Consider the following 24,607-nt stretch of genomic DNA (forward strand, 5'->3'; position numbering starts at 1 on the left):
TTTTGGGTATATTTGGGAGGAGATAGTTTTTCTAGAAGGATTGGTAAAATTAAGAGAAATAAATATTGAAGATTTAGTGAAGTTTTAAAATTAGAATTTGTAGTTAATATTTAATAGACGGAAACCAAGTTAGTCCACTAGCAACCTGGGGTGCTCTTTCGTGGGTATCAACTGTCTGTTGGTGTTCCAAAAATCATTTTCTTTCTTTTATCCCTCTTTAAACCTAGCTCTTAAAATTCCATTCAAATTCACGTTTACCCCCACCTTGAAGGACCGTTTACACAGGCGATGTTTGTCGCGTTCGAACTTGCGGTGAATAAAGCATTAAGAATTTTGACGACGTACAAATAAAACACCCCAAGATGAAAATATAGAGACTTTTTTAAACTAAAATTAGAAACATTGAAAGTTGCAAAAAATTTCAAAATTTCCGGCGATCATCCCCGTCAGTTTTATAGTCCCCCCTTGGGGGGGTTCAAACTTCCATGATGATTTAGCTTTGGTGTCAACGTGGCATTAGACGGGCAAGGCATTTACAACGAGTCTAAAACATGTCTAAACGCTATCTAGTTAACTGACAGTTCAAAATCGCTTTCTTTACCAACAAAGCCCAACCTCCCGCTCAATTGAACCTCAACATAAAACGCGTCTATTAGACCCGTTTCAAACGTCGTGCTAATCGTGCCTGGATTGTAGCGCGACTTGCTTTCAGACGTCGAATGTTGTAAAGCTAAATTAAGTTTAAAGTAGTCTAAATTAAGTTGTTACTTGATTTACATTAACCTTGTTAGGTGAGCAGAGTAAACCTGAAAAACATAAGAATACACCCGGTTTTTCTTGTCTACACCAAGAGGGTGCTCATCAAAAACAGGACAAGGGAATAATCTCCGTGCTAAATTACTCATTTTGAAGTATATTATACTAGAGTTAATTACAACAGACGAGGAACAAGTATTAATATGTTCCCCCGCTCTTCCACTCCACTAACAACTTTGACAGCTAAGCGCGCATGACAGACTTCATTCAATGGTCTTTCCTATTTCTGAGATTTTTGAATTGGTATTTCTCTCACCCTTTCTCCTTCCTGAATCTTCGGTCGGCCTCAAAATGCTCATGAACAAACATTTTGTTCCGGGGAGAGGGAGGGGAGGTAGGGGAAACAAAGATCCGAGATCGGACAATAAAGAAGTGTGTTACACAAAGAGTGCCTAAAGGGCATTGAATTTCTCCGTTTTTGTTTCTGTCGTTCGAGTCTCTTCATATATATATATACTCCATTTTGTCTACAATGGCGTTTTCCAGTATTTCAGCCACCCAAGTCGAGGCGCTCGGAATCTGACCTTTTTTTTCTAATTTGAAAGGCAAATTTGTCACCTAATTATTCACGTTTTACCGTCACCTACACCACGCTACAAGGATGAGCAAAGACAATCAAGATGGCTTCCGGCAAATGTTTAATTTGTGCTGTTAATATTGTGCACCACTGGCTGAGGAGACAAGTTTTTTGTGTGTACTGTGATGTTCAAGAGATCACTGACAGCTGGGAACTTTTCACTGGTGGATAACGAAAGATATTTGCTTCAACGGCGAACATTGCTAACACGTGTTGATACGGCAGAAATCAGGGCGACGGATTCATACTTTCATTTCTTCCCCACAAGGTAACTAACTTGTTATTATGTAAGAATTTATCTTCGGGATTCTTGACGAAAATATTGATGAGTTTGCAGTTGGTTTTCCAGTACAATCTAAATGTAATAGTAATAAAGGTATTCCAATAACTAAAACGTTTTTATTCAAATATTGATTTGTTTTAAATTTATATCTCACACTTACGGCCATAAATATTAATTTTTGGTGGGGGTGTGTGGCTCGATTCACAAAACCCTGACACTATTTCAGACCAAAATATCTAATTTTCCGGTACCCTTTTCAGACCAGGCTTCTAAAATTCATACCTATTTTTATACCTGCCTAGAGTCCATACCCGTTTCTGTACAATCCATACCCATTTTTAGACTTTCAAGCTAAAAAGGTTTTAACCAAACCAAACCTAGTACAGGTTTTTAACCAAAGGTTCTAACCTTTTAAGTTTTTTCAAACTAAAAAGGTTTACCCTATTGCAGCCCAAAACGACTCAAAAACCATACCCTTTGGCGGCGCCACACATACCTGTATAGGTTATATAGGAGAGTACCTTCCCCTGGGGTCGATATATCCACACGTTTTCGCTTTGTACGAACGTCGTGATTAGGGGACTAGCAGAGTAAACAAAGACGAGTTTCTGGCCAGCTTTTTTTAAAGTATATTTTGAGCTTGTAGACACTAGTTGTGTCCACTTATGGAAGATGTATTTGCTAGTATTACAATATCCTTTCTGTTAACTGGCTGCCTCGCATTTTTAACTCATTTAAAGTTATTTTAGGTAGCCAGTACCCCTGTTATTTCTGTTTTACTTTATAAATGTTTTTTGTGAACTATGGGGGTAATAACGTTTGTTGTTGTTGTTGTTGATTACATTTTAGTCCGTTGTTTGTTTGTTTTTTACTAATCTGGTATTCACGAGTCATCATTCATACTGTCCTTATTATATCAGTATTACTAATTTCATATTAAGTTTATAACGAGTTTTGTTTATTCTCTTCTTCAGGAGTCAAGTACTGACAGACAATCACAAAAGAATGTCGACGCTTTGGCAAGAATCTAGAAAAGATGCTTCACTGATCGGTGAGTGAAAAAGTAGCACAGTGTCATATACCATAGCACATAACATCATAACTTGGTCAATATAATTTGTTTTAACCCCATCCTGTACCCAATCCTTTAGAAAAATGAGAGCCATATAAGAGGGCAAAAACACTTTTTGAACTGTTTTGAGAAAGATTTCTGCACAGCCCCATACACTAATTATACATGCACCCTGTCGTATACGAACCCTATTCCAAAAATGGCGAACATGGATAGCGTTTGAGTCGCCAAATGTGTACATAATTAATGTATGGGACTGTGCAGAAATCTTGCCCTCTTTTCTTTTAACACCTATTTGAAACAAACTTTTACCAGATCCAATATTTCCTTTTCCCTTTCTTTTTTCCCACCCCACTTTTCCACTCCCTTCCGTCAAAACGTTTCAAAAGGTATACTTTACATGGATACAACTGATAGATACAGCGTTAGTATGGCAATAGAGCACACCCGTGATAGGAGCAAAAGGGCCGATGGCTTTGGAAGGACAATCTTCAAACATTCGGTCACCCGGCTTGTTAGGAGCGAATCAGGGTCTTGTATACCGTAGCACAAATAAGGGAGAGGTGGGAGGGGGAGGTTGTAGCCCTTTCTTTCTGCCTTAAACTTTCGTCAGTTAAACTTCAAATCTCGGAACTTTTGGAGAGGATTAAGCCTGTTTGCTTTCTGCAAGACAACACTGGTTTGGGGGCTTAAATTGTCAACAGACCTGTGACGTCTTCAAAAATGGCAGATTTTTTTACAATCGTTTGCCATGTCGTCCCGAATACCATTACTTATTCTTAGTATGTTTTAATAACGAAAGCTTGGTAAGAAATTGCTAAAATAGTACGTATGTTTTTGTAAGAATTTCGTTTTTAATCCGGAGTGTATTTAGTCTAACTCAAAGTTCGTTCGTTTCAATACAGGACACCTTGTGAAGACGTTTCTGCCATCGTCAATAGATTTGACAAGAGGACAAGCAAGCACAAAGCAAAAAGAAAGAGCTGGAACACATCCTACTCATTTTAAGGTAGAATAGTCAGGTGTCAGATGATTAATTGCTAATTATAAGAGGGTGCACTACAAAAATAATTTCGCTCCTGAAACAATCTTACTGGTTTCTTTGTGGTTTCCTTCCAACCGGCAGCTTATGTGTTCGAGGCTATTTTTTTCGAAAGCAGATTCAATCAAATAGACTAAAGTAAGATCAATTCAAATTAATGAATAAGCTCAGCAAAAATGTGACAAGCCAGCCATTTAGATCTTTTCACGACTTTTGACGTCATGTTGGCCGAGGGATAACCACAGTACAGAATTCAAAATTCCATTAAATTCACGGTAATCGTGCTGATAGTGAAATGCATGTTGCTGTGGTGAAACGGCGTTAAATTAGTTCGACGTCCTTCTCTTCCCATGATGCATCCTAATTCGTTCTCATCTCCAGCTGCACATGCGCACTTTCTTTCAGCCGCACATGTTCTTTCAAACGTACATGACCTGATCTCAATAGAGTCGATGGGTTGTTTGGTTTAATTGTAGAGCTTACGTACAAGATCAAAATGATATTTTTAACTAACATGAGTTGACAGTATCCAAACACCATTGAGCAAGGAAATATCTCGTGAAATACCGTATACAAAACAAAAACGAGTCGAGTCGGTAACGGTTCTAAACTATTTCTTAAAAGCATTTTGCTCGATCTGAAATTTCAGAAAAAAGAAAACAATGTTGAGTTAAGTTTTGGCTTGTGCTCTTTTAAAGAGAATTTCCAGAAATTTGAACTAACAAAGCTTATAGATGGACTTTTGCAATTTAAGACAGTTTACAGGATTTATCAAGGGAAAAATGAATGTCGGAGAACTTCAAACTGTAAATCAGTGGTATTTTAAAAAAGATAGATATTCGATCCGCCACTAATTTCTCCCTGTATGAAAACAAACAAGCGGACAGCTGAAGAGAAAGCAGAAATCGCAAGCTAAGAGACCTTCTCTTGACTTATGACCAAATTATCACAAAGGCTTTTGAACGAAGATATTTAATTAAGCCTTAATTCAGCCTTTTTCCCAGACTTATCGAGTGAACCGAAATTTATGTCAGAGGAGTTTTCAAATGAAAACTCCTGAGAAGTACTTTCCTGTGATGTTGTTTATTCCGCTGTACAAGGTGGTTCTACATTTGAGTTTGTGGATCAAATACTAAGGAAAGACAATTTAAATGAAAGCTACTGAGCAGTTCTTTCCTGTGGTGCTGCTTATTATGCTGTACAAGATGATTCTAACTTTTGAGCCTGTGGATGGAATCCAGAAGTGTGACCTTTCAATGATCGTCTGTTGAGAACTCTCTGTTGGTGCTGTTCGTTTCATAATTTGCATTTAAAACAATTGACATTTGAACATATTTTACAATTTTTAATTCAATTTTTTGTTGCATCATTTTGACACCCGCGTAATATGATTGAACCAGGATTAAATCTCCGTATCGATATTAGAGCGGTCTTCAACTGAGTGCATTTCAATAAACCAAAATTAAGGCAACTACTCTAGCCAATAGCAGCCGACTTAAAACAGTGCAATGAACCAATCAGAACTCAATACAAATACATGTAACCGACGTCAAGCGCGGGAAAAAGCGCACAAGCAAGTCACGTTGGTTGAAAAAGTGGTGCGATTTATGCTAGCCAATCACAGAGCGCGCGCGAAGTAAAGAAAACCTTAGCAAACGCTAATTACTTTCAACCCTCAATTAAAAACCGCTCCGCGTTCTTCAATCGTTAAATATCAGTTTAACTATACTAATTTCCACAGCCTCGTTCGCAGTTATCTTTGGCGCGCGAAAGAATATGACGTCATCCATTGTACTGATCGGGAAGACTCTATAGTGTTACAGAGAGCTGCCTACGTCATGCACATTCATAACGGTGATTGCTTACAATACTCGGTTCGAACAAATGATGATGTAGCGAGTCGATCGAATCAGACGAAATGCAAGTAAATCTGGAGTCGTTGCAAACTGTAAATTTTTTGTGACGTCCTCGTTCGTTTCTTGTGTGTATATCTCAACTCTCGACTTTCAATAACTCGACAACAACAAAAGGGGACCAAAAGCTATGGAAAACCTATCTTTTATCGAAATCTAAAAATGACATGACGTCATTACAGGCCTTTTAATTTCGTACGAAAACTACTTAGAAATCACAAAGATCACGTTCGTGACAACCTTACTCAAAAGTTAGAAACTTCTTCTACAGCATGATAAACAATATTACAGGAATGTATGGGAAGAATGGTCACTAGTTTGGATCTTATCCACAGACCGTGTACAGCAAGTAGCTTTCATTTAAATGGTCACACTTTAGGACTTCATCCACAAACTCAAAAGTTAGAACCACTTTGTACAGCATATTAAACAGCCCCACAGGAAAGTACTGCTCAGTAGCTTTCATTTGAATGGTCGTACTTTAGGATTCCATCCACAGACTCAAAAGCTAGAACTACCTTGTGCAGCATAATAAACAGCACAATAAACAGCACCACAGGAAAGTACTGCTCAGTAGCTTTCATTTGAATGGTCACACTTTAGGATTTCATCCACAGACCCAAAAGTTAAAACCACCTTGTACGGCATTGATGAACAGCACCACAGGAAATTAATGCGTTTTAGCTTTTGTTTGAATGGTCACACGCAATGATTTAATCCATGCACTCAAAAGTTAAAACCACTTTGTACAGCATAATAAATGGCACCTCGGGGGAAAACGTCTCAATAATCCACCGTCTTATTAGTTGGCCACAGTTGACAAATTTCGGTTCTTTGCTCTTGAAAGTTCTTTTTTTTCTTAAGTGTTTTCCCTCTCTTACTTTTCTACCGATTTATTTGTTTATTTGCAGACAAACACAAATATTGGAAAGTTCTAAACTAATTTATTACGAAATTAAACAGGAGCCACATTGTTTTTGTTGTGCACCTTAAATTATCTGCAACGGGATGTTGAGACATTGTCTTGAAAGCGTTTGATCCAACGAGATTTATGGGGGCTATTTTCTAGCTTGACATTTAGCAGTTTTCATAGTGTTTCAACAACAAATTTCCCTGACATTTTTCTCGCAGTTTTAAAATATGCGATGTGGCGACGTTGTTGTTCAGTTGTCGTCTGTGATTTGCATATAAAACAAATGTCTCAATATCCATGTCGCTGATCCTTCAACATCAAGAACTTAAAGGGGAAGTATCACGAAAAATTGCTGTCATTTCAAAACCCAAAAATGTTTGACTGTTAGCAGAAACAACAAAATAATTGTCAAGTTTGTTAAAAATTATTACCACAGTACTATAAAACTGTCGATTAGTGCCAGAGACAGGGTAGGCCGGTTTCGATTGAAACTTGAAAAATATTAGGCTAATGTTTTTCAAGTTCTCGCATTTTTGTTTCCAAAATGCGCCAGAAAGGATCACAAGTTGTTTCTTTCAAGAATTGAGTTGATTTCGTTACTCTTGTCATTCTAGAATTATTTGGCAGGTGATTGAAGGTCTTATTTCATCATTTTTATCAAAAGATATCAAAAACCCCATGATACTTCCCCTTTAAGCTTAGAAATGAGGTTTCCCTTTAAGGAAGATCAAAGGCCTGTATCACGGAATTTAAACATCTGTGACATTTAAAAACAATTTCAGATGGAAGAAAAATTTTAACAAATAATAAGTTCATTGGCAGCAAATACGTTACGATTTACTCAAACGGAACAAAAAAACAATTCTTCGTTTCTTTTACTTCTAAAACTATATTTCGCTTTATTCAGGGTTTCAAATATCTTGTTTATCAAAAAACTTCCAATGATGTTTAAATCTGCCGTGACACAGCCTTTGATCGATTAAATTCTTGAGGAGTCGGTCAAAACCTAGAAGATTTTCTAAAATTCCAACTTTTGTTCAATTTATTTCTGCGAATAATATCATCAGTCCAGCTGTCAGTTTGATTTTATTTTCTTTCAAGTAAGGCTAGTTTTTTGCCAACTAAATTCGTGTTTGTAATCGCTTTTTAAAATTGTGCAATTTTCCCGCCAAAAGACTTTAAAAAAAATACATGTAGGAATAAATAATCAACATCCTCGTATTGCTTGTATGTTCCTTTTGTTGCCTTAGTTAACATTTGTTGAAAGCGGTTCAATTTTCCCGCCAAAAGACTTAGAAAAAATACGGCGCCCAAAATACGCATGCGCCAATTTTTTAAAAAAAAATTCTAAAATTTATTTTCATTTTGTAGTTGCTAAATACCTATTGTATTTTCCAGGCGCGTTTCTGACTATTATTTTTTCCCTACTTTTATTTTGTAGTTAAAAATGTAAACTTAAAAAAATACAACAACATTAACTCTTTTTAGCAATCTTTATTTTTATTGAATGTTCAAAATAAATAAAAAGTTTAAGCAATTTGTCTTACAAAGTGTTTCATTTATTTTAAATATCTAGTTAATTAGTTAATTGAATTTCGATTAAATCATTTAAAGGAATCTAGAAAAAATGCCTTCTATATATACTAAGTCTTTTGGCGGGAAAATTTGGAGAAATTTGCACAGCGTTTCCCCTGGCAACAATTTTGAGCATCAAATTAATGGGGTATCCCGCGAACAATTTTTTGTCCCAAAAAAATTATTCGAAGGATACCCCAGCAAAAGCCCGCCAAATGACACAAAATACACCACCTCGTACACATTTTTGGTGCGGAAAAAAACTAAGTGCCAGCTAAAAGTTTTGTTTTGCCGGCCTAAAATTTTGCGATACGATGTTCATAAATGTTTTCTGGTTGTGTACGAGGTGATGTATTTTTTCAACATCAGCAAATGTGACAAGCTAAACTACAACAAAATTTTCGAAAGTAGCCTGTTCCAGGCTCCTAGAGACACGCGCCGTGCGTGTCTCTAGGAGAAGGGCGAGGGGACGAAAACGAGGGGGGCTCTTCTTTCCCTCTTTTTCTCTCCCCCATTCCCCCCTCGTTTTCGTCCCCCCCGCACTCTCCTTCGCGCCTCTCTCTAGGAGCCTGGAACAGGCTATTTCGAAAGATGTCGAAAGGTTTTATGCTTGTACCTCAATTTCCAATCATCAAATTAAAGAAAATGTTCGTTGAATAAACAATTTGGTTGTTATAAAACTAGACTGCCGGCTTAAATAATTTATTTGTCTTCGGAGTTGAGCTTGTCACATTGCCTTGCAAAATTGCTACACAATGCAAAGTAAAAAGAAGCAAAACCTTTGTGGCTAAAATTTTCAAAAAAGGCTAGTTCTACGATCCCATATTTTTGTGTGTTTACTTTCCTTTTGACTACGAAATAAACATTCCTATCTTGAGAAAAAATAGTCACAAAGACATTTTGTTTTGATAACATGGTGAAAATTATCACTTTTGGCAAGAAAAAATACAACCGATGAATTGTCAGGCAATTTAAAAGAAAATTGACAAAAAAATAATGAATAACTTGCTGTTTTGTTTTTTGAAGAAATGTTTCGCTCCTTTTCCCTGCACAGTGTAGCAATCAATATCTGATAAAATACATTTTACAGTTATCAAAATACAATGTCTGGTTCAATAGTAAGTCCCATCCACCGATCAAACGACCCACCTATTAAATGTAAACTCGTTTGTAACTTTTTTAGCTTTTTTTGCAACCGAGATGGCAACGGAGACCACAACAAAAGAACTTGGCAATTAATTTTGTCTGTACTCTAGTTTGTTCTTTTTCTAGACCGAAAGGGAAAGAAATGAACGCGAAATAAACTTATGTTTTTGAAGCTCGAAAGAACATTGTATTTCCAACGCATTTCCAACGAATAGCTGGTTTAGCAAGGGTTACGAAGCATAAACAGTTTTAAAAATTCAAGATTTCGTGGTATTCAGGCGAAATATACGGTAGTTTCGCAAAAAGATCCAAAATACCGCAACAAAGAAATTCGAAGGAACTAGCTTGTTATTATGGATCGACAAAAGCACACCAAGGTGTGACAAAAATATGAATGCAGTTAGCGTGCTTTTAAAATACAATCAAGTTTAAAACTTTGGTGAAATTTTGCTCGCAAATTGAAAAGACTCAGCTGCACTATTTCAAATAAGTGTTTAATTTTATTGTTGTTTTCAAGAAGAATTGTAGCTATTATACTTTGTCATTCAACTTGCGTGTATTCCTCGATAACAAACAATGACAAGACATCTGATTAGAATAATAATGACTTTTGATTATCAGCGAATAATTAACGACAACAAATACTTTTTTACACGGTTTTCGGAGTTTCATCGTTTAATTTTGCGAAGCAGCACATGTCGAAACCGTCTGCCGTGAAGACAAAATGCAGGATTTTTATAACTTTTTAAACGGAAAAGTTCAAATCAAAACATTTCCTGAGTAAACGAGCTTCACACATTTGCATTAAAATACCCCAGCTTGTGAAATTGTTTTGGAGCTATAAGCATAAAAAATTCGTGGAAATTAAAATAGCAAAATACCAAATTGGCTTCAATATTTGGCTAAGAAAAAACTTATTTTTTTTTTGCTTGGCATGGAAATATAAACGTCATTCTTCAAAACTTTTCATGAAGTCAAAACTTTGAAAAACATAGTAAACAAAGTAATGAATTTGAACGGATGGAAGCGACTTTTGTTGTGGTCTCTCGAGGTTATCCATCTGTTTAGTTCCATAACCATGAACGTGTACCGATGGCCTATACCAGGCATATTTGCTAAAAATCCTAATCGTCGCTGACCCCGATCAAAAGGGCCTGAAGTGATCCTCTATCGTGGGATCCCTGATCTTAGCCCATTTATTTCTGGTCCCATATATACCTCGCAAAGCCCCACCGAAATCTATTGAACCAGACACTGCTTTTGATAACTGCGCTTAAAATATCAAGGCTGGGAACAGAATACAAACTGTCTGGAGGATTTTCATGAATATAACTAAACCACATTTAGAAGAATGTGGCAAAACAAAGTATTTGAGAACGTAAATCATTAACAAGCTAGTCGATAACTTTGAGAAAACGCACAGTGTAACCCTAGTATAACAAATAAGTATTGCTCAACATAAAATCGTTGTCTTGTTTTTCCTCTCTAGCTTAAACATTTTCCCATTTTTTCTAGCAAGTGTAAATTCCAAAAGCTAGTGACTCCAGTCAGCCCTTTAACTGTAACTCAACAAATTCTCTGTCCTCAGACATAAAATCAGAATTATCAAAATTGGTCGCCAGCACATTCTACAACTGGCTCGTCTTTATCCAATCAGCTTACCAAACAAATTATCCAAAAAGCTATTTCAGTGAAACAAGCAGATCTTTCACAGGAAAGCAAGTGGAAAAAGCCATCAAGTCTTTATGAAACAAAATTTGAAATCCATGCACAGACAATCATGTTGTGATTTAGTGACGGTGTGTTTTCTTTGAAAAAACATATTGGCCATGTTGCAGTTTACTTTTTAGTAAAAAACCGTTTAAATCAGCCCTTTTTTGTATTGATGAAGAATGATGATAAAGATAAGTATTATTTTGGTGACTTTTATATTCGGTATACCAAAGTTACACTGTGTCTATTTCACGTTTTCCTCACCAATCCAATTTCTTTTCAAACACATCTGCATTCTGTTCCCAATAATACACTAAACAGCTAAACGTTAATGTAGCAATGTTGCATTGACATCCGAAGTTGAAAAAATTTAGAAAAACCGAATTAACATTTGAGAAATCCACTGCACAAAACATGAAATAATCGAGTCAGCCAAATGGCGGCCCGATTGGCAATCGATCGTGACTAATTCGATGTTCAAGTATAATGAAAAGAGCTATGCTTTTGGTTTGCTTTTAGTAATATGGTTTATTTTACTCAACCAATCACAGTGCTACATTGACGTTTCCGAACCACAAACTTTTGCAGCAAAAGAAAATTCAACTTCGGGCAAAAAACACCAACACTCCTTAAGACTGAAAAAATTGACGCGTTTGAGTTTTCAAAACACAAGTTCCATTGGTCCAAACTATGTATTCAACACACTTTTCGTATGCTTTTATTTAAAAGATCCAAACTGTTTAATGCAAGTTAATAAGGTTTGGTTATAAACGAAACTGAAAGTGAAGTGATCAGATGACTCAAAGTTGAAATACTTTGCTGCAAGTTCCTTGTCCGAGAAAAAAATGGTAGCCAATACGTTAAATGCAAGTTTTCAGTCCAATTTTTAGAGAAACGGAAACACATTTGTCCAATTATCCAAAAACAGAATGCCACAAAGATGCTTTGTCATGTTAGCTGCTTATTTCTAGTTGACAACTTTCTTTAACGGGCATTTTGACCCCGCGATATCGCGACAAATCCTGAACTTTTGTGAGAAGCGCGCGCGAAATTTTAATATCAGCTACCATTTTTGGTCGGAATACCAGCTGTATTAACTGAATAAAAATTCTTATCTTTATGGCGTTTTCTCCATTGCTGATTAATCCATTGATATTGATGCGCATTCCTGTGTCAACTCTTGAGCTCTCGGAGTGGCCTCATGGCAAGTCTGTAAAACAAAGAAGGGGTGAAATTTAGCTATATTTTAATGAACAAAGATTTCAAATTAACTCAAGGAGCGATTTCATGAAACCAAGAGGTAACTAGAAACGCTAAAAAAAAAAATGTTAATGGGGTTATGCTGGTAATCCCAACGATAATGGGTCAAATCGCCCCTATTACAAAACTCACCACAGCAACAATCACAATCAACCACGGTTAAGTCTAATAGTAAGCCACATGATCAAGGGAACACATTCTGTGGCGTTTATTTATCGCGTTAAATTCTTGATTGAGAAAGTATTTGTACCGTTTCCCTACACATACGATCTTTAAAGTGTGAGTGGATTTGAGGGCGAATTGACCAGCATCCATCCCAACCAGAAATAGAGAAAGTCGTTGTCGAGACAATCTTGAGAAGTGTAAGAACACCTGTTTGCCAAAATTTTTATCAACTATTCAAGAGTTGACTTGCAAATGATATTTGGGGTGAATGTTGCTTCTTTCACGAAAATATGATCTCGAAGCGCTATAAACGGTCAAGTGTTCGTCTCGGCTGGTACAACGATACATTTGCATTCATGGTTTTAGGACTCAGTTTACAATCCATTTTTATCCTGTCCAGTTTCAACCATCTGCGTTCCTCTCTGGTTTCCTTGTATTTCTTTTATGTTTTTCTAACATTTTTAAATTTTATTGTGATTGAAGTCCAGTTTGTTCACGTCGAAACATCATGGTGAGGACAGTTGAAATTATTCTTTGACCAAATACAGGTGCTGAGAAGATCAAAAAAGTGTCTTCGCTCAGTCGCCAGAAGAGTTCAATAAAACTCGGAATACTTGCCCTTAAAGTTTGTAAAATATTTTGTAATTCTCTTGTCCCTCTCAAACAAATTTCTCATGTCGTTGTACACCGAGACGGTTACAAAAGCGACCATGTGAATTTGCGTTAACGCCACCATCGATATAAAATCCTTTCTCCTTTACGGTTACAACATAATTCGGCGCAAAAAACTACAACTTACCTTCGTATTCAATCAGTGGGATTATGGTGAATTCTCCTGTAGATCCTTTCTTCTTCAAACAAACAGAACGGCCAAATCCCTTCTCGGTTGCTAATCTTCGACCCTCACACACCAACAAACTCAACAAAATGCGTGGTTTGAAACAAATGCTAGAATTTGTCATGAATATGGATTACAAATTGCAGCCAATAGCTGACCAAAGCGACACAATGACTTTGGCACGAGTTGCGTTTGCACACTTTTTCACTCAGAGTGTCACTGATTTGTGTTTCGGAAAACATTGTTTTGAATATCATTGTCTATTTATCCATGGACTGTCTTGGAGTAGAGGCTCACTTGGGTCACGTTCTATAAGATGCGTTTCTTTAAGTTTGCGGTTTCATGTTCCATCATTTTAAATAGACATCGCAAGCGCAAACTTTTGAAAACAGCCTCCGGAGTGGAAAGTATTACGTGCAAAAACGCAAGCGTTTGAAAACGAAGATTTCTGAAAATGCGTCGAGTGTAGACGGCAGAAAAACGCAAATTTTTCTCCTCGAGAGTCTCAGAAGGGACCCAGTAGGGGCATTCAAGAGTTAGTTCAATTGTTTTAAGTTTGACTGGTCCGCAAACAAATTTTAAAACTATTTGTTATTCGTTAAGTCGTCCACTTTAAATGAGATTATTTGAAACTAGTTTTCCTGAATACAAATAGAAATTACCCGCTGAATTGTGGTCTTTCTGATAACAATAATTATGTGAACTGAAAATAGGACACTTAGGGAAGGTACGTTTTTTATTGGAGGGGGGGGGGGGGGGGGGGGAAGGACGGGGTAGCTTAGAAATTTTTGGCAAAAAAAGTTCTGGCCCTCCCACTTCCTGGAATGGATAAATGCACGACCCTTCACAAACACCCACACAAAAACATTTGCCCCCCCCCCCCTCCCCCACCCCCACCTAATAACAGTTACTTCAAGACAAAACTAACCGGAAGTGTTACTCATACAACCGCGTTCTGGTCGCTCCATCTGCGCACAAAGCAGCTATAAATCGCGTGGCATGTGATTGCAAGGCGAAAACTTGAAGATGGGCAAGGATATGCGAGGAGTAGAAAGAGGGTAATGTGCTTGTGGTGAATGCGATGATTTCATGAGGTCAGATGGAGCAACTTGTGGTTATTGTGGCTGTTTGCTGACTCGCCATTCTAAAAAGGATGCCCACTACTCCTTTGACTCTGTTGTGAGGCCATTAGAGAGTTTTCGGATATGTACATCAAATCAAATCAATCAATCAATCAATCAATCAATCAATCAATCAATCAATCAACTTTATTTAAGCACGGTAAATGGCTGAGCAAGCTGGCTTTTAGACATGCCGTGTGATGATTACAAATCATAAAAATTAAGACTACAGATTAACTAACAATAATTAGCACAAGAAATGACAATTTGCCTGTTCCTATCGACTGCCATAAACGTAACTATCTAGTTTAGATGGCAAGCAAGGCTAATAATAGTAGTAAAAATAGAAATAGTTTATTATATTGTCCCCGAAAAGCTTGTGGGAGAGTACGTTGAGTACCGGGCCCAGATAAAAATGAGCAAAGAGAAGAAGAAAGAGGAGACTGAAAGGAATGGAACGGCTGAACTGGGAGTACAATTACATTGACTGGGTTGGACTGTACAACTCCGACAAGCTGCCGTCCTTGAGGGTAAACAAGCTATAATTGTACTTTTCCCATCACAAGATCACCTTCAAAGAAAAGAAAGCTGAAGAGGTCGCAATGATCAAAGCGCACATTGACAGCTTGCTATACAATTCTATGGAGCGTCAACAACCTCGGCAGCCCTCGTAACGAAATATGCAACAACAAGTGACCTGATAACTTTCCGAGGTCGAAAGTGACTCCGGCAAAGTGATGTGGTAGATCGAGTTGTCAGTTCAAGCTCGAGTAGATTAAGTGTCGAATCATCACCGGAGACTGACCTTATACCAGAACCCTGTGCGGAAACATTACCGCCGTCAAAATATGGACGAAGGCGGGCACGGGTTGAGAGAGACGATTATGTTAGTTGGGAGAAGATAGTTTTTTAATGTAATTTTTTGACACCTGTTAAGAATTTGGATTGATCTTGGCTGGTAGCTTTGCTTGTACATACAAGTTTTAGTTTTCCAAAGACTTTGCATGTTTGTTAACAATTAGAAGAGTCGACTTTAATAGTAGCGACATGGAGTAATAGTTTCCTTGCCGAAAAAAGTGTGACCCATCCCCGGCTGCGAACAAAATAGGTTTGGCTTTCCCCAATCTGTAAGAATGTTACTAATGACCCTTCCCTCCAAATTTTAACTTCAAACTTTTTTTCATTGATTGCAGCGAAGCTTTTAGATTCAATTAGCAAATAGGTTTTAGACACAACTGAAAGGACCCACAAGCAAAACTGGCTAAATGTCTTGTTCAAGGGTTGTTGCTCTTCCATTTTTAATGAGATAATATGAACGTCCTAAACTTCAAGTTTATTTGTTCTTGTTCTAACTATATTTATAAACTTAGTTTATCCCATTTCGGTTGCTGAATTATAAATTGTGGTGTGTTCTAAGGAGGTATATTATATCCTGGGAATAAATCATCAACGCAAGGTGAGATTTTTTGTAATCTATTCCAGTCTCGAATTTCCATTCTAGATCAGTTCGAAACCCTAATGGAATTACTACCATAGGCCATGAGGAAATTGTGTTTGTTCTAAACAAAGTTTAATTTGTTGGAATTAAGGTAGAATAACTCACGCTCAAGCGGTCCTTTGTATTTTGTGTTCATTTCTTCCCATAGATTTTGTGGACAAAGCTTGAAAAACGCTCCATTTGATTCTGACATTTCACCAGTTAACTGTTTTGTGCTTTGGAGGGGTAACGCCCATGCCTTGAATTCGGGAAAGACGAATCAAAAGAAGTGTCTTTCAAGCTTTGTCCACAAAATAAATGGGCAGAAACAACCAGGAAGAACAAAGAACCACTTGTTCGTGAGTAATTTAACCTTATTTTAGGGAAATTAAACCATTAAATCTGTCAAATGTGTGTTAGTCATTATGGCACCTGTTTTAAAAGAGATAGTTAAACCATGGTGCTAAAATTATGACTTCATGTGTCTGGTAGTTAGATCAGTCATGGTACTACAATATGAAGTCATGCGTCTAACCCGAATGTGTCAAATAATTGAAGGTGTGACCGGTCGTTCATCAATCTTTTCGCAACGAACTTTAATCGACATCAAACGGATATCCCTGGATCTTTCTTGTGAAAGGACACAGGTAGTATTGTAAGTAATTTTGTTCTATTAACCAAGGCGTTTTCTGGATTAATGGCAACGGTTTCTTCACCGCAGTGGCTTACCGATTAACTTCCGGGGAGCTAGCTTTTCAGTGAAAGGATTAAAATATCAAGAGGGATCTGCAATTTGGTCTTTGACAGTGTTAAAAGTTTGTAGCAGCTTTGATCTTTTAGTGGTTAGAAATTTTTTTGGCAAACGTTATTCATTAGCTTCATACTATTGTACGTGAATTCAACTTGAATCGGAAGGGGAACCCAACATGGACGGTATTTAAGCAACAGCTAGCCTGATATTTTGCATTGTATATAAAGGATATTCGCCTTTCCGGAGACAAAAGTTGGTAATTTTTCAGCGTTACGAAAGTTTGACGTGAGATTTTAATAAAGAAAACAGGGATTCCACTGAAATTCACTGAGTTGAACAAAACAAAAACTATTGGCTAGCTTTACTGTTCAACATTAATCTGGCTTTACTCTTAATTTACAATTTTACAATTTTTTGCCGTCCTCATGACATAAGACATAAGAGAACTTCAGCAACGACGGCGGCAACGCCATTGAAAACTGTCGTCACTTGAAAATATAAGATTGCGTGTTACACGTGTTACCTCGCGATTATACCAATCCCTTCAACTTGTAGAATGTGGGCGAAGTATCCGCGAATTTAATTGATAGGAACGGCGTTCATTGTTTTTGCTCATTAAACCTATTGTCTTGTGGCGTTCTCGTTGTCCCCGCTGTTGTCAGTTGCTTAAGTCTCCTATTGTCAATTTCAATGAGGACGGCGAAACGTTGTTTCTTACTTATTTCCCAAGCTAGTTTTTATTCTAAAATGCTTCTCCAAAACTTTACTCTTTTTGACCTATCAAAAGGGAGGCTTAGTTTCCATTAATAAAAATGCTTCGTTGCCGAGGTTCTGTTGAGATATAACTGAATCGCTTCTTACCCTGAATAAGGCTTACCTGTAAAAGTGCTGTCTATTGTTTTCATAGTTTTCTACTTTTCTAGTGGCTGGTAATTTTACTCAACCGCGGCAGGTATCGTCATCATGGCTCGAAAGAGTTTTCTTGCCGTATTGCTGCTTCTGGCCTTAAACACAGGTATGTGACTTCGATTTTAATTTTACTAAGCCGACTCTATTCTCAGAGGGTCTAGATACCGGATTCACTATACCTTCATCCTCTCTTGCTATATTCCAATAACACGCACTGGAGCGGTAGCAAAGGAAATATTAAACGCCTGCAGACAGGCTAGCGGACTCTTTTTTCCTGACACGAGAACCTGAAGACTCCTGGTACGAGATTGATTGTCCGACAGAGCAGTTTATTTAATGACTCATGAAACATGATTTATTGATGAGTTGACATTGTAATTAGCTTGTGAGCAAGCAACTGGGGCATATGGCGAAGAGCGAGGCGGAGCGAGCCGAGGACGGTCTGGGGGTAAGAAAAGAAGAAAGGGCGGAACGGCGGGATCAAAAGAATGTCGACAGGCTCCCTCCCCTTTTTTTTCTCGCTCCTGACCGAGCTCGAATTTTGTCTTCGCCCTATACCCCACATGAGAGCCTGTTCACAGGCTACAGTGTAATTAAATACTCATGTTTATATTTCTTTATAACATAGGAGATGCAGCTTCCAGTAAGGGTGCTGTTACCAAGGACGAAAACCAACTGATCAGGCCTCGTAGATCGGCTGTATCTGAAGATGTCGAGATTTGCTACAAACCCTTTGTTGTTGGCGGCATAGCCCCATCGGGTTTCCGAAAGGGTGGAAAACCCTGGGATATCAGATACATCTGCCAACAGAACCCTGGAAATCCCACTTTCTTCTACTCTACTATGTTTGATCAAAAGTATGGACTCCCAATCTACTCAGCTTACGTTTTGAAACAAGGAGAGCCGGACTTATTTGGAACTGCAGAGAGGAAGGGTGTTGATAAATGGCGGGAAGAACCGGGTAATCTATTTTGGTCGTGCTTGGTACACTCGTAAAAAACCTGCTCATAAATATTGCGAAGAGTACCGTAAATCCTCTATTTAGCCTTCTGTCCAAAGAAGCCCCATCCCCCCTCCCTGTTTTGAAGTAGGTTGTTCGGCCCCAACCCCCACCTCTCAGCAGGAATGGCGCAGTGGTGAGAGCACTCACCTCCCAATAATGTGGCCTGGGTTCAATTCCCAGACACGGAGTCATAAGTCGACTGAGTTTGTTGTTGGTTCTCGTCCCTGCTCAGAGAGGTATTTGTCCCAATTCTCTGGTTTTCCTCCTTCCACAAAAACCAACATTCCCAAATTCTAATTCAACCTAGAAACAGTGCATGAAAGAGCCATTCTGTATGCCTGTACATAGGTCACGAATCTTAATGTAAATATGTAGGAATCTAACAGTATCTATAGCAATCGGAAAAGGGGGTTATTTTCAAAAGAAATTGTGGTCCTGGTGGGTGGGAAGAGGAAACGAATGTTTGGTTTTAACGACAGACTTGGCCAACGAAGAGCGATTCGAGAGCTGCTGTGAAGGGATATAGGTGATTAAATTTGTATTTGTTAGTCAGTTTTAAAACCTGAACGCTGCCATATTTTAGAACAAGCGAATCTTGTTGTTAACGTTTAGTCCCTTTTGCCGGACAAGCGTATTCCCATGCATTGCTCATGGAGGGTTAATGCAATTCTGCGTAGATGGAGCTTTGCAAAAAAAAACGTGGTGTAATTTCTAAGTCAGATATGTCAAGTCTTGGCAACCAGCACGGAGGGAATTTTTTTATTTAGTTAAAAAATTTCATTTTGGATGTGGTGAGTAAATTATATCTGATGAAACACTTCAGAAGTTAAGTACATCTGACAGTCAAGTTATGTTTGCATTTTAAATTTAGTAAAAATAGTGTGTTTAAAGGGACTGTCAGCTGGGGCACTTACGCAAGCGAGTCTGGTTGATAGTAATTTGCATACAACTAGTCGCTTTTTGCTTTTCCGCCGTTGCAAAGGCTTGCAAAGATATCGCAACACAAAACAGCTTCTGTAATTATTAAAGAACGTTTGTAAATTTAGCTTACTCTCCGAACCGAAGATCAACGCGATTCAAACAGATAAAAACAGCTTTCTGAACTCTACGACGGTATTTGAAAAAGTTGTGCAAACGATTTCAAAATGCTTCTCATCAGTTAACGCGCGCATGCGCCTGGGGTGGCATAGTCCCTTTAATAATTTCAAGTTTTCTTTATGCTTGTCGATTTCTGCAGGTGTCAGTCCGCAAGGAAGTGAGGATAAGTATCTAAAGCAAACAACTTATGCTAAAGGACACTTGCTTCCCGCTGAGATATACTCGATCAGTAAACCCCACATGGATTCAACTTTCACTTACACCAACGCTGCCCCACAGGTCAGGGGATTCAACAGTGGTGTATGGTCCAATTATGAAGGAAAAATAAGGGATTACGCCAAGTATTGCAGTACAAATGGCGGCGACTTGTACCTTATCACCGGCATCTCGGAAGTTCGAATCAACGTAGACGCGACTTCGAAAAAAATAACGGCGAAACTGGAGAGAATGACACCATTCCGGGGCATAACAATTCCAAACTCCTTCTGGACAGCCGGATGTTGCGTGAATCCTACAAATACTCTGGTCATTGGGGCCTTTGCTGGGATTGGGAACAACCTTAAGGACAAAAGTCGAGTGCAGATGTCTCAAATGGTTGTAAAAGAGCTTGAGGCCTTGCTTGCTGTCGGAGTAAAGGGAATTGGTTTAGGAGCCATCGACTTGTTTCCTGGAAATCACAACTGCTACGATAGAGCAAAACAAATCACCTTGTAAACAAAGCAGGACTCGTCAAGGTTTCTGACTGTACCAATGAAAAATAAAGATTCAAAACGAAAACTTGAGTAAATATTCTTCAGTTTGGGAATGGAACCGACCAGAAACAGTTTAAAAAACAGTCGAGAATGATGTATTTTAATGATTAAAATCATTAAATGGCACAGGCACACTCGGAAAAAAAATCCGAGTGCTCCTATCTGGAGTGGAACCTTAGAACTTCCGATTACTAGTTCGGATGCTCTACCACTGAGCTACAGGAGACTCGTGGGAGCTTAGGCCATTAAAGTAGGTTCATGGGACAAACATCCTGCATACTGCTAGGATTGGAACAGTTGTTACCTAGCTACAGATGGCTACAAAATTAACCGATTTTTTCCGGTTGTAAGTAAAACGCGTAACTGTAAAGGAGATTTTCAGCTTTTTTTTTTGCTTGCTCATCCTTCCTTCTCTTGATTTCCTCTTTTCATTTTTCGCTTTCGATAATGAAATGAAAGCAAGACTACAGGATAGCTAACTGGTGATTTGCTGTTAAAGGACTTTTCATGAGGAGGAAACTCTAAGTATTTGTATTTACTCACTTTGCAGATTTCATTTGTTTATCACAATAGTAATTCGTATTAAAGTACTTCTTGAATGGATTAAGAAAGTAACGAGACTGAGCAAACTTTATAACAGCTTGCTCAATGCGATTGACAATTACCAACAACAACAAGGGGTGCGTTTCTCCTTTTTAAAAATTTGACGATAAATTTTCGGATCAAAAAAGATTTGTAGAGTGTTATGTCTGAAGACACTTGAATTAAAAAGAAAGAAATAACAAAATAAAGAAAAAAGTTTGATACCGCGGCTATACGGCTGGAAAAAGTCTCACGGGTGATTGTCAAAAAAAAAAAAAAAAAAAAAAGGTGAAAAATCCCCGTTACTCGTTTTACTAACAACCGATTTTACCTTGTGTCACGGAACACGAGGATAATGGTGCCAATTGGTGCATTCCAGCATCGATCGTTCGGCATTCTTAGTGAAGAATTTTTTGTTGGCAAAAGAGCTTCTTTCTTCCTTTAATCCGGTGGAAAGCCTCCTAGTGTTATAATCGCCCTCAAGAAATATAATCCATTCAAAATCCAGCTACAGTGCATGTTTTGTGGCAAGTTTTACGGGGTACCAGAAAGCAACATTATTGTCACTCGCAATATGCGCTGTTTTCCGCCTTGCCCCTCAGCAGAAGTTCCCTATTGTTGCAATTGTTTTCGGTAAACATGATCCAATCAGAATCCAGGTATGGCGCATATATTCCCCTCACAACCTGCCACTGGCAGGTTTTGAGGGGAGACTAGAGAGTATTATAACATAACGGGCGTGCATCCTAATCTAATTCCTATTGGCGTCATCATGGTACTGACATTTCTGAACATACGCACGGCCGTGCGTCCATCCGATGACGTGTGCAAGTCAGATGGGGGAAGCATGCGCGCGCTGTGTTATTATAAAATTTTTACAGCGAGACAACACCATAAATAAAAATGTATATTTATAAGAGCTTGAAGCTTAATGAAACGTTAAGATTAAGCCGATATGAGAAACCATTTTCGCCTCTTTTTTTGTACAGAGAATTTTGTAATTAATCTGGAACAAGACCTGTATTCCAGGAATCATTTACTTTATTTTCACTATGTTATAAAAGAATTGGTTCATGCTTTTAGCTGTGCGCATATCGAGTTATGGATGCACTTGGGAAGTTTGGAGAGCAATCAAGAAGCTAGAGTTGTTCTCGGCTACGCCTCGAGCAACTCTTACGCTTCTCTCGTGCTCTCCAAACTTCCCGCGTGCATCCATCACTCTATATACGCACGCTAAGCATGAACCAATTCTTAAAGGTTTTGGTCACTGGTGCAAAAGATCCCACTTCGTTCCTAAAATGGTGCCATTGATTTCACGCGAGATCCATGATCTATGGGGTGGAAATGCAAAATAACAAACAAACAAACAAACAAACAAACAAACAAGAAAACAACAAAACAACAACCACAACCCGTAATACTAACTGGACCAAGAAGACTAAAATTTGGCGAAGAAATCATTCTTCAAGGCTTTTGTGAAAGCGAAGAAAGATCGGTGAGTGCAAATGTCAGTCGAAGTGGAGGTCGAGCGTTTCTATTTCGTGCTCAGCGCTGACTCTAGTAATATAAATCTCTAATGCTTGCAGTCTATGTCTGATGTGCTATTTGAACGGTTTTTCCTGATCAAGGAGATTCGTGTTTTCTTGAAATAAATGAAATATAAATGACGGGATCTCCATGTTCCACGCAAGAAATTACTCACAGCAAAGGATGTGGAAAGTTATTCAATATAATCACCTTAAATTTCGTGACGCATTTCAAGTACACTTACACGTCCTCCTTTCCTTTACATGTACTTGTCACTTTAAAGCTACAACATATGATCAAATAATTATGTAATTGGATTGGAGAAATATTGAAATACAAGTTGAGGGGAACTCTGCTCACAAGGCATGCCCCCCACTCATAATCTAAGGGCCTGTTTACGTCGAAGTGTATCTTGTACACCAATGTGAAGGTGAATGACTCGACATAGTTTGCACTGACAACAGTCAATTACAACTGAGATCAAACTTGGCAAAGGGGGACAGTATTATAGTCACACCAGATGTCCCCTTCTCCATTACATGTACTTGTCACTCTAAATCTACAACATATCCAATAATTATGTAATTGGATTGGAGAAATATTGAAATACAAATTGAGGGGAACTCTGTTCACAAGGCATGCCTCCCACTTATAAACTAAGGGCCTGTTTACGTCGAAGTGTATCTTGTACACCAATGTGAAGGTGGATGACTCAACATAGTTTGCAGAGCATACCAGATATTTCAGCCACTGACAAAAGTCAAGTGCAATTGAGATCAAATTAACATACATCTACCTTGAAGGTCATCTTGCAAATCAGCTGTCAACCCTTTTATTAACAACACAAATTATATACAATTTTACACAATATATATTTATACAATAAGCACAGAGGTAATAAGGCAAATCATTGATAGAGATTTCATATATGCTTGACTTTTGATGTAAAATACATACCTGAATGTATGGGAATATATGGAAATATATACAGTCAGTTAATGCATAGTGTATACAGCTCAAGCATGCAAATTGTTGTACAAGTATACAAGATATACTTAAAAAGTATAAGAAGAATGTAATTTCTGCACAACTGATTCTTTATGGAACTAAGTCGCAAGTGTTTCCCCTTTTTAGTTATTTTTTACTGTGGATCTGTGCTTGTGATAATAATATTTCTGATATTTTAGGTGACAGTCTACCAACAGTCCATAGCCTTGAAGCCTCAACATTTTTGTCCCGAGGTGAAATAGCAAGTCATTTAGAACAGCTGGCTATAGCTTTCACTTTTAGCTTTAGTTGTTAACCTAGAGCCAAAACAAGCAAAAAGGGAAAACGTCACAATAAATCTTTATGTTACATCGTGACTCGCTCATTGTTTGCTCCTCGCAATTGCCAAACTTTAAACGCACATAGCAGAAAAACGGTGAGAGGTGCGATGGGGTGCGATGCCTTAAAATCCAAGAGTAACTCTCCATAAAACAAATGGTGTAATTGTTTTTCTTGGAACCCTGACGATATAGCGTCAAAAAAGCAAACGCGTTCATTGATCATTGGACGTGGAGAAAAGCCGCCATATTGGACAAGCTTGCGAGGAAGTCGAATATTGACGACAATAACCAAGGAAATTATGAGGGAAAAAAGAATCACTGGTCACCTTCATACCTCGCCACTTGTTGAATCCTTTCATTTGGAAGGAAAGCCGTCTTTACGGTGAATAAAACAGTAAATAAGACGAAGGAATTTTTAGCATGAAGATCCTTCCTAAAAACGCTGATGAAGGAATACGGTGATGTGATTGGCCAATTACTGCTACCATGATACTTTTCGGACCGTGTCGAACCACCACTGGGGACAGAGTAGGTCGGTATGGATTGAAACTTGAAAAATGTTAGGCTTATGCTTTTCAAGTTCTCGCCGATTTTTGTTTCCAAAACGCACTAGAACAGATCACGAGTTGTTCCTTTTAAGAATTGAATTGATTTCTTTCCTCTCGTGCTAGCCCACAAAATCTCACAAAATGAAGCCAGATAAACTCACACAATACCAGGTATGCCTTAAATCTTAATTTTCATGT

The 24,607-nt window shown here is 38.1% G+C and overlaps 2 protein-coding genes, 1 long non-coding RNA gene and 1 pseudogene across 8 annotated transcripts in view; 3 read left to right on the forward strand and 1 right to left on the reverse strand.

Moving 5' to 3' along the window:
* Positions 1-24,607, reverse strand: part of LOC146466016 (melanocortin receptor 5-like) — a 159,616-nt gene that overhangs the window by 72,205 nt on the left and 62,804 nt on the right. The gene's annotated exons all lie outside the window — the stretch shown is intronic.
* On the forward strand, positions 1,406-4,319 carry LOC146466024 (uncharacterized). The gene is made up of 3 exons (XR_014868135.1): positions 1,406-1,672; positions 2,654-2,727; positions 3,654-4,319. It is a non-coding gene; the product is annotated as an uncharacterized LOC146466024 (long non-coding RNA).
* LOC146466025 (uncharacterized) lies at positions 14,413-15,347 on the forward strand (annotated as a pseudogene).
* LOC146466026 (uncharacterized) lies at positions 16,446-20,449 on the forward strand. 6 transcript variants are annotated; one of them, XM_085127782.1, is made up of 4 exons: positions 16,446-16,558; positions 17,570-17,677; positions 18,200-18,532; positions 19,812-20,449. In XM_085127782.1, the coding sequence occupies exons 2-4, from the start codon at positions 17,626-17,628 to the stop codon at positions 20,384-20,386; spliced, it is 960 nt and encodes a 319-aa protein (XP_084983908.1). In that variant the 5' UTR covers positions 16,446-16,558; positions 17,570-17,625; the 3' UTR covers positions 20,387-20,449. The 6 variants fall into 6 exon arrangements, with proteins under 6 accessions (XP_084983908.1, XP_084983907.1, XP_084983906.1 ...); XM_085127781.1 differs by having other exon boundaries at positions 16,453-16,566; positions 17,586-17,677; XM_085127780.1 differs by having other exon boundaries at positions 16,455-16,566.

Source organism: Pavona decussata, unplaced genomic scaffold (assembly GCF_977016875.1).
Source record: "Pavona decussata unplaced genomic scaffold, jaPavDecu1.1 SCAFFOLD_154, whole genome shotgun sequence".
NCBI classification, from domain to species: Eukaryota; Metazoa; Cnidaria; class Anthozoa; order Scleractinia; family Agariciidae; genus Pavona; species Pavona decussata.